This window comes from Zingiber officinale, chromosome 1B (assembly GCF_018446385.1).
Source record: "Zingiber officinale cultivar Zhangliang chromosome 1B, Zo_v1.1, whole genome shotgun sequence".
Taxonomy (NCBI): domain Eukaryota; kingdom Viridiplantae; phylum Streptophyta; class Magnoliopsida; order Zingiberales; family Zingiberaceae; genus Zingiber; species Zingiber officinale.
The window spans coordinates 123,285,130-123,294,624 of record NC_055986.1 but is presented as its reverse complement, the minus strand read 5'-3'; the positions used below and the strand labels follow the sequence as shown (position 1 = coordinate 123,294,624).

At 41.1% G+C, this 9,495-nt stretch overlaps 1 protein-coding gene across 1 annotated transcript; it reads right to left on the bottom strand.

Annotated features, from left to right (window-relative positions):
• Positions 1-254: 254 nt before the first annotated feature.
• On the bottom strand, positions 255-2,489 carry LOC121976692 (40S ribosomal protein S29-like). The gene is made up of 3 exons (XM_042528977.1): positions 2,328-2,489; positions 1,900-1,999; positions 255-451 (listed from the first exon to the last, which is right to left on the bottom strand). Exons 1-3 carry the CDS (start codon positions 2,387-2,389, stop codon positions 443-445), a joined length of 171 nt encoding a protein of 56 aa, XP_042384911.1. The 5' UTR covers positions 2,390-2,489; the 3' UTR covers positions 255-442.
• Positions 2,490-9,495: the final 7,006 nt, after the last annotated feature.

Sequence of the window (9,495 nt, the reverse complement as noted above, 5' to 3'; positions counted from 1 at the left end):
AATCAAACAATTTTGCATTTTTCCAAAGTATGGCATATTTGGAGATAAACGCTGCTACGGGTTTTATAGATTATTCGAGCTTAACGTCAATAAAAATAACTGTTCGTGGCTAAGACTGTCTCAGAAATGGAGGCCATTAAGCATTTGGGTCCTGCATAGAGGGCTGAGATACAATGGTCCAATGATATGGTTGGATCATTTTCAAGGTTTGTCGCATTAACATACGAAACAAATACCATTGAAACTGGAAAAAATGACGCTTGCAAGTTGAAAATCAATTCATTAAAACCAAAATACTGCTTAAAACATTGCTTAGCCACAGTTCTTTCAGACAAAGTTTCTAGTCTTGGGAAGAAACATGTAAAAACAAATCCAAACTAAAATCTTCTAGCGCATAGTAGTTTTATAATGAAAACTCTTCATCGTTGAGACCCTTCCACCTTCAGCGATACTAGAATGAACAATTGACACTTTTGATTAGATTGCAATCCATCACAAAATATAAAATGAAAGTAGAGGTATATTATGAACAAAAAAACACATGCAATGTATCAATTCCTCAAACAAAGGCGATTTGTATATAAAATTCCTACATGTTAGGAAAAAAGTTAAACATGAAATAGGGAAAAAAAAACAATGCTGGACAAATGAGGTTGATACTTTTCGATATAATATCTAGAGGAAATAAATACATTCATTTTCATTAGCAATACACCACATAAAAACAGAAATCAAGTTATGCAATTAAGAAACAATAATCTTAGAACCATAATGAACTTTTAAGTAATAAGACTGTCATCTAAAAAGAATCTAATATAAGCATCCGTGTTCAAACTATTCCTTGAATAATTTGTACACATTAATAAGCAGCATCCCTGATCAAAGAGGTAAAAGTGTGAGAATGTCTTCGAGTGAGTTACTGACCAGATGTTAAATGGCTGCTAATAGGAAACTTACACTCAAAGGAAATACATCCTCAATGCATCAAGGTAGTGCAAAAGTCTCTTGTACAAATTAATGTCAGAGGTGGTTCCCCAATCTCCAGTCTTAGTCACTCGCAAGATACATGCACCATTGGAGGAATGTAAGAGCCTTTCTATTCATTTTTCATTGTGAAATTTATGTTACAAAAGGCTACTAAACTTCATACTAGAACTGATCCCTTCAGCAATCAGTACAGGGCTTGCAAAGACATACAGTTCACGGGCTACTAAACTTATACTAGGATCTGATACATTCAGCAATCAGTACAAAACTCAGTATGACATACATTAGCTGCAACCCTATGGACCTTCATACTAGGATCTGTTACCTCAAACAACCAATACAGAACTCATATAGAATGATTTCTAATGCTAACTAACAACTAGCGCTATGCCACATCCTGGCTTTAGGATATTACTTTTATGACCAAAACACACAAGTTTCTTCTCGATGTCACTTCAAAGAAGTAAACCCAAACACACATCTTGAACCCAGCAAATTGTTACATTTCCCATTCCTCTTCTCCTATTGGATCTAAACATTTTACTCCAGAGAAATTGTGTTGCCCAGAATCTTTTATTTATTTATAAATTGACCAATGAGATATGAAAAGTTGAATGGAATCATTGAATGATCTAGTAGTTTCAGTGATAAAGAAGTACAAATTAAAATAGTCATAAAAAATGTTAACAAATCCAAAACCTGCATAAAAAAAAAGATCAACTCATAAAATCCTGTCAATATCTAATAATAGATGAAAAAAATGTTAATTAGCATAATGGCATTACCAAACACGATAGAAGAAGAGAAAGAATCTGCAGAAACATCTAAATTATCTTAGTGATATTGAGTTTTATCTAGCAAAAATAATCAACGATAACCATGAAAGTTATAGAAAGAAAGATGTACAAGTACCTTAATAAAGCCAATTTCTTTGGCGTTGCTGCGGAAGCACTGTCTGCAACACATGAGACCATACTTCCTGATTATTGCATGTGGGTTCCCACAAACACGGCTACAAAAGATAGTAAACAAACATGAGACGCACAGAAAAGATAACAACATAGAGTAAAAGAAAACATCTTTGAGGGTAGACATCTATCTCAATTTAAACAACAAGAGCGAGTGATCATTCAGAAAAATAAAATAGTTAAAAGATCACTTACGTCTCGGTAAGAGATGAAAAATTTAGTAAATAAAGGAATCAAAAAATTTCAGGGGTAATAACGAGCTGATCAGAGAACATCCATCGAGAAATATACCATACTTTCCAATCAGCTTGACCTTGCGAGAAACAAACCAATTCTATAGAAACTACGATATTGAATGATGGATACACTTACCATAGCCGAGATCCAGGTCCATAGTTCTTGGGATGCGAGTTCCAGATGTTTGAGTGCCCCATCTTCTCTCCGGCAGATCTTCCTCGAATCGAAAAGCAGAACAACCAAAGCAGCGGCGGCAGACGTGAGCGTGGAATCGAGAAGGAGAACCCTTTTATAGAAGAGGAAGCGAAACCCTAACACTTTTTATTATATACGCCTGGATTTAAGGGGAATATTTTTTTTTTTTTGTTTTGTTTTAATTTTAAAGTATATTATATATATTTAAAATTTAAAATTTTTAAATTTAGAAGTTGGATTATAATAAGTTTAAATTAATAAGATTTCTTTTTTTTATAGTCCAAGCTTCCGTGTTTATATTATTTAAAATTAAAAATGTTATATATTCATGGAGTATATTATATATATTTAGAATTTAATATTTTAAAATTTAGGAGTTAGGTTATATTATATTTGAGTTTTTTTTCTTTAAAGTTTAGACTCTCATTTTTAGATTATAATATTTAAAATTAAAAATTTTAAATATAGAGAATATATTTGTTTAAGGTAATATTGATTTTTTTTAAAAAAAATGAAATGTGTCCGAATATTATAGCACTTACAGTTTCATAGTGTATCGTTTACACTAGTGCACCTACGACTCCCAAGTGTCCAGGGGTCGAGAAGAGAATAAGAGATTTGATCCAGTAACTGCCAAGTGTTTGTGAAGTCGGGAATGGAATAAGATTCTTGATCCCACGTCTTTCAAGTGTCCGCAAAGTCGGTGATAGAATAAGAGACTTGATCCAGTGACTTTCAAGTGTTCACGCAAAGTCGGAGAGAGGCTTACCGACATTATTGTGCCCAAACGAATGTCCACATATCTCCACAATTGCATAATATTGTCCACTTTGGGCCTAGGCTCTCATGACTTTGGTCTTGGACTCTCCCCCAAAAGGTGTCATACCAATGGAGATATCCTACATCCTTTTAAACTCATGATCTTTATCAAATCTTTCCAATGTGGAACTTTGATTGAACCCCAACAATCCTCTCTTTAAATAAAGGGCCACCATTACTCTCATGCCCCCCTCCCCCGCCGTGAGCATTCAGTCACCTTGACCAATTCCAGGCCTCCTCGTAAGCAGTTGGATCCGGTCAATCTTGATCTGCTTTGGGTCTATCCGCGAGCATCCGGTCACCCTGACCTACTTACCTCCCCGCAAGTATCTAATCACCCTGACCTGCTCCAGGTCTCTCCATGAGTATCTGGTCACCCTAACCTACTCGCCTCCCCGCAAGTATCTGATTACCCTGACCTGCTCTAGGGCCCACCCTCAACTTCGTTCAAGGCTGCCCCATATGGTATTTGGTCTGGATCATAGCTCTAATATCATTTGTTGTGCCCAAAATGATGTCCACATATCTCCACAATAGCATGATATTGTCCACATTGGGCCTAGGCCCTCATGGCTTTACTCTTAGACTCTCCTTAAAATACCTAATGTCAATGAAGATATTGTTGGAGATCGGTTGGCCGGCTTGAAGGGGGGTTGGATAGACAGCGCCCCCAAATCGATCGCTTTCTACGTATTTGTTAGTTGTGCAGCGAAATACAAATAATACAAATACAAACACGAAAGCTAAATACAAATATAAAGAACAAGAAAGAGCAAGCAAACCAACACACGCCGATTTACGTGGTTCGGAGATAAAGCTCCTACTCCACGGTTGTCTGTAAGGTGGACGATCCCTATCCGTCGGTGGATTACTCCCCGGAAGACTCCGGCTAGCTCACGTTGCTCCTTGTGGGTGGAGAAACCTCACCACAACTCTCACCAAGGACTCTTTACAAGCTAGGAAACAAGTAGACTACTAATAGAGATTAACCACCTCTATTTCGTCAACCTCAACCAAGCTTCCAAGGCTTGGTTATATAGGCCACGGGTTGGAAAACCCCGCCTACCAGTCGACTGCACTTTGTGGAAATTCGACCGTTACATCCCAACGACTCGATTCCACAGTAACCGAGCGAACAGAGATATTCTGTTCGCTGACAGTCGACTGCCCCAGTCGACTGCACCAGTCGACTGCTAAAACATGCGGTACTGTAGCAGTACTGTGTATGAGAGATTGTACTCGGAGTAAAATCATAGTTTTAGAGTTTTACTGTAGCAGTACTATAGCGGTACTGTAGCGCTACTCATGCGGTACGAGTGCATGAGAGATTGTACTCGGAGTAAAATCATAGTTTTAGAGTTCTACTGCAGCAGTACTGTAGCGCTACTGTTGCAGTCGACTGCATGTTTTACTGTAGCGGAACAGAGACATTCTGTTCGCTGACAGTCAACTGCACCAGTCGACTACTAAAACATGCAGTCGACTGTCAGCGAACAGAATGTCTCTGTTCCGCTACAGTAACATGCAGTCGACTGCTACAGTAGCGCTACAGTACCGCTACAGTACTGCTACATTAGCGCTACAGTACTTCTACAGTAAAACCCTAAAACTATGATTTTACTCCGAGTACAATCTCTCATGCACTCGTACCCTCACCCTTATGACTCATTTGACGCTTCATTTGCAGCTTTGACCTCTTGCCTTCAAGCCTACTTCCTTTGGCTCTCGTCCCTCGGATGCATTCAAGCCCGCGGCTCGTCCCCAATGCCATCCTTCGCGTATGCCTCGAAGTCGCTTCCCTCGACCCTTGTCCTCGCTGCCTTGTCCACGGTCCCTCGGATGCTCCATCCTTCACCGGATCCGAAGCCATCAACCTGAGTAACATGTGTATCCTGTAAACCTGCACAACTCAAATACACATATCAAATATAAGGGTGAACCTAACTTAAACTTTTTGCCCAAACACCAAAACACATGGTCCCGCGGACCATCGGAATTGCTCCAACAATCTCCCCCTTTTTGGTGTTTGGCAATATGTTTAAGTTAGGGAAAACATATAACAAATAAACATGCTAAAACAAATGGACTTACGTTGCCAAGGCTACACATTTGGACTTACACTGCCGAATGGACTTACGTTGCCAAAGCTACACACTTGGACTTACACTGCCGAATGGACTTACGTTGCCAAGGTTACACACTTGGCAACCGCCGTAACAATGCATCATGCATTTGAACCTATCCCAAGGCTCCCCCTACACCTACGCTCCCCATGAGCTAGGATTTTTACAACGGGCATTTTAAGAACCTATCCCAAGGCTCCCCCTACACAAAGGTACTTTCAGGTTTTCCCAACTAAACCTTACTTCTCCCCCTTTGCCTAACATCCAAAAAGTTCTCCAACAATATCCTAATTATTGAAAACTTGTCATACAAATGACCCTAAACTCATGTATGTATCCCCCATGGAACCCATACATCTATATGAGATGACCCGGTCAAAATCCAGTGCTGAAAACACTTTCAGACTGGTATCAGTCGACTGCAAGAAGTACCAGCTGTGCTCGTGAACAGTGTTACCAGTCAACTGGTAACTGTACCAGTCGACTGGTACACTATTCATAAAAAAATTAGTCTTTTCTGGCCAACTTCAGAAATACGCCAAAAATTCCACAGACCTCCAAAAATCCCCAAATTTTGTGGAGAGGTCTATTATATCAATATCTACTTGAGAAAAATATATATAAAAATATATCTATTACCAATCCCAAGATTGACACAAAACACAAAACTATCTAAAAAGTTCAATTGAACTTTGACCTAAAGTCCTAGTTTTGGCTTCCTCTTGATGTATTTGCCCATACTAACCCACAATGCATCCCTAGCATTGGTTTATATGGCATATATACATCCAAAACCAATTATCATGCTATATGACCCCAATGTCATATTTTCAAGCATGAAACACAACCCATGTGTGCCAATTCCCTAGGTTTGAGACTCAAGTCCATCTCCAAACCACTTGACACATTCCATGACCTAACCTAGACTCCCAAGTAAAACCCACTTGAGATCCATTGGCCATGGGTCCCAAATTGACTCTTTGAGCTCCCCCTAGAGCTCTTAGCCTTAGCCACCATCCTAGGTGACTCATCCACAATAGCTAGGCCATTCCGGTGCACCTCTGGTGACACTTGGCTTACAAATCTAACTTTCTTAACCTTGGACACTTTATCCTTGGTTAATTTCTCTTTACCATTAAATGACTTTCCCTTGCCATTTATGGGCTTCTCCTTGCTATAGTCATATGCAACCCTAGCATAAGACTTTCCCTTAGCTTTGGAGAACTCTCCCTTGCCATGATCATTTGCCACCCTAGCACATGATCTCTCATTAGCCTTGGAGGAACTAGATCGGTATCCCAAGCCTGATCTATCATGGTTGGGTCTTTGGCTACCCAACACCATATTTAATTCCTTAGATCCAACATTGAATCTTTTAAGGAATTGTTCTAACTTATCAAGCTTTCCCCTTAAGGCTTGATTCTCCTTCTCTAGGTTCCTAACCCTATAGTTAATTTGTCCAAATTGGGCATTCCTAGACCTACCCTTTCTAGGCATATGTCTCTCCTTCTTGGGATTAATGTCTTGGGTCTCCTTAGGTCTACCATTTCTAGATTTTTCATGAATGGGTCTCCTAGGGTTTTGATCTACAATTACCCTACTCCTATCATGATATTTGAAACCAAAATTTTGCATGGGCATATAATGATTAACATTATTTTTCCTAACATGCATGAGAACATAAGAATTTGAATTTGAATTACACTTCAAATTAGGGTATACCTCCCTTACCCTTGAAGCTCCCCCTTGACTTGAGCTCCTCTTCTTCTTCTCCCACTTCTTTAGATGCTCCAACTTCTTGAACTCTCCCTTCCTTGAGCATCTTGTGTGGTAGTGTCCAAGTTCTCCACACGTGAAACATCTAATGTGTTTCTTCTCCTTCTTCTTCCTACAACTCAAATTAGATTCTAAAGAGATTGAATTGTGTTTAGGAGATACCTCTTTCTTACCCATAGGACATCTACTCTTGTAGTGTCCATTTTCATTACACCCGAAACAAATGATGTGATCTTTTGACTTTGCTTCGGTGGAGGTGCTCACTAGGTTGACTTCTTCCAAGATTTCTTTTTCTTCTTCTTCACTTGTCTTGGATTCTTCTTCAACCTTTGAGGATGTAGATGCTATATCTTCCTCATCCACACTTGTGGATGACCTTTCTTCATCCTTTTCCTCAAATGTGACCAAATTTACTTCCTCTTCTTCTTTTGATGTTGAATTGGTCTCCACATCCGATAGGTCCTTCTTCTCCTCTTGGACCACTTCATCACTTTCTTTGGATTTTTCTTCTTCTTCTTGTGTAGGCAAAAATTCCTCCCATGGTAATTTCTTCACTTTGCTCCACAATTCATAGGCATTCTGATATTTACCTACACCACTTATCACATTAGGAGGCAATAAATCAATTAAAATTGCTTTTACCTTTGAGTTTGCCTCCGATCGTGAGATTTGCTCCTCTGTCCAATATCGTGTTCGGAGCTTCTTTCCTTTCTTGTCCTTTGGGACTTTGAATGGCTCCTTTACCACCATCATGGTGTCCCAATCCGTGTTGAAGAAGATCTCCATCTTCATCATCCAATAGGTGATGTCCCCAAGGCTTCCTCCTTCAAACTTTGGAGGTTCAATCAAGCCGGTCATCTTTTGCCTCTTTGGCGGTTAGTCCAATAGAGAGCGTCCTCGCTCTGATACCACTTGTTGGAGATCGGTCGGCCGGCTTGAAGGGGGGTTGGATAGACGGCGCCCCCAAATCGATCGCTTTCTACGTATTTGTTAGTTGCGCAGCGGAATACAAATAATACAAACACAAATACGAAAGCTAAATACAAATACAAAGAACAAGAAAGAGCAAGCAAACCAACACACGCCGATTTACGTGGTTCGGAGATAAAGCTCCTACTCCACGGATGTCCCTAAGGTGGACGATCCCTATCCGTCGGTGGATTACTCCCCGGAAGACTCCGGCTAGCTCAAAAAGCTCCTTGTGGGTGGAGAAACCTCACCACAACTCTCACCAAGGACTCTTTACAAGCTAGGGAACAAGTAGACTACTAATAGAGATTAACCACCTCTATTTCGTCAACCTCAACCAAGCTTCCAAGGCTTGGTTATATAGGCCACGGGTTGGAAAACCCCGCCTACCAGTCGACTGCTAAAACATGCAGTCGACTGCCCTTTGTGGAAATTCGACTGTTACATCTCAACGGCTCGATTCCACACTAACCGAGCGAACAGAGACATTCTGTTCGCTGACAGTCGACTGCTAAAACATGCAGTCGACTGCTACAGTACTGCTACAGTGGCGCTACAGTACTGCTACAGTAAACCCTAAAACTATGATTTTACTCCGAGTACAATCTCTCATGCACTCGTACCCTCACCCTTATGACTCATTTGATGCTTCATTTGCAGCTTTGACCTCTTGCCTTCAAGCCTACTTCCTTTGGCTCTCGTCCCTCGGATGCATTCAAGCCCGCGGCTCGTCCCTAATGCCATCCTTCGCGTATGCCTCGAAGTCGCTTCCCTCGACCCTTGTCCTCACTGCCTTGTCCACGGTTCCTCGTGCTCCAATGGAAGCTTACTCGCATATAGCGTTGATGCGGTAATGATGAAGGGCCCCACCCCGCTGCCACGGTGGAGGTTAAAGTAGGTCAAAGTCAAGGAGGTCAATGCGTAGATAGCATCAGCCAGTCGGACGAAGCATGCCCCAACCGGGGAGAGGGCTCCGACCCGCCGTCACCTTCGCTACAAAGAGAAGTCAAACAACCGACGCTCAAGGGAGACGATGTGCAGAAGCCGAGTCAAGCGGCTACTTCGCTCGGACAGACAACATAGTTTAATGTGTGTAGAATTCAACTTCGGCCGAGCGGCTGCCTCGCTCGGCCCGGTAGCAGCTTCAGCAATAACAAAATGGACCTTCATTCGAGCAGACACATACTGAGGAACAGCGAGGTTCTAACCAACCAGACGAGGCACCAGGGCGGTGAAATTCTGACTGAGCGGCCAACCCACTTGACCTAGCAGTACACTTCTGATGATATCTGATGATATCCTTTTGGGAGTTAATGCCGCCAACACCAGGCATGGACTGCCAGAAGATCGTACGACGGAAGTTTCCACTGTCACATTAGAGATATGCTCGACCCATTAATGTACTGTATCAGAGACACTTT

Bases quoted from the DNA above. Each gene is read 5' to 3' on its own strand.
- LOC121976692 (XM_042528977.1), bottom strand. From the start codon at position 2,389: ATGGGGCACTCAAACATCTGGAACTCGCATCCCAAGAACTATGGACCT. The intron at 2,000-2,327 runs GTAAGTGTATCC...TATCTTTTGTAG, and splicing joins GGACCTGGATCTCGGCTATG to CCGTGTTTGTGGGAACCCAC.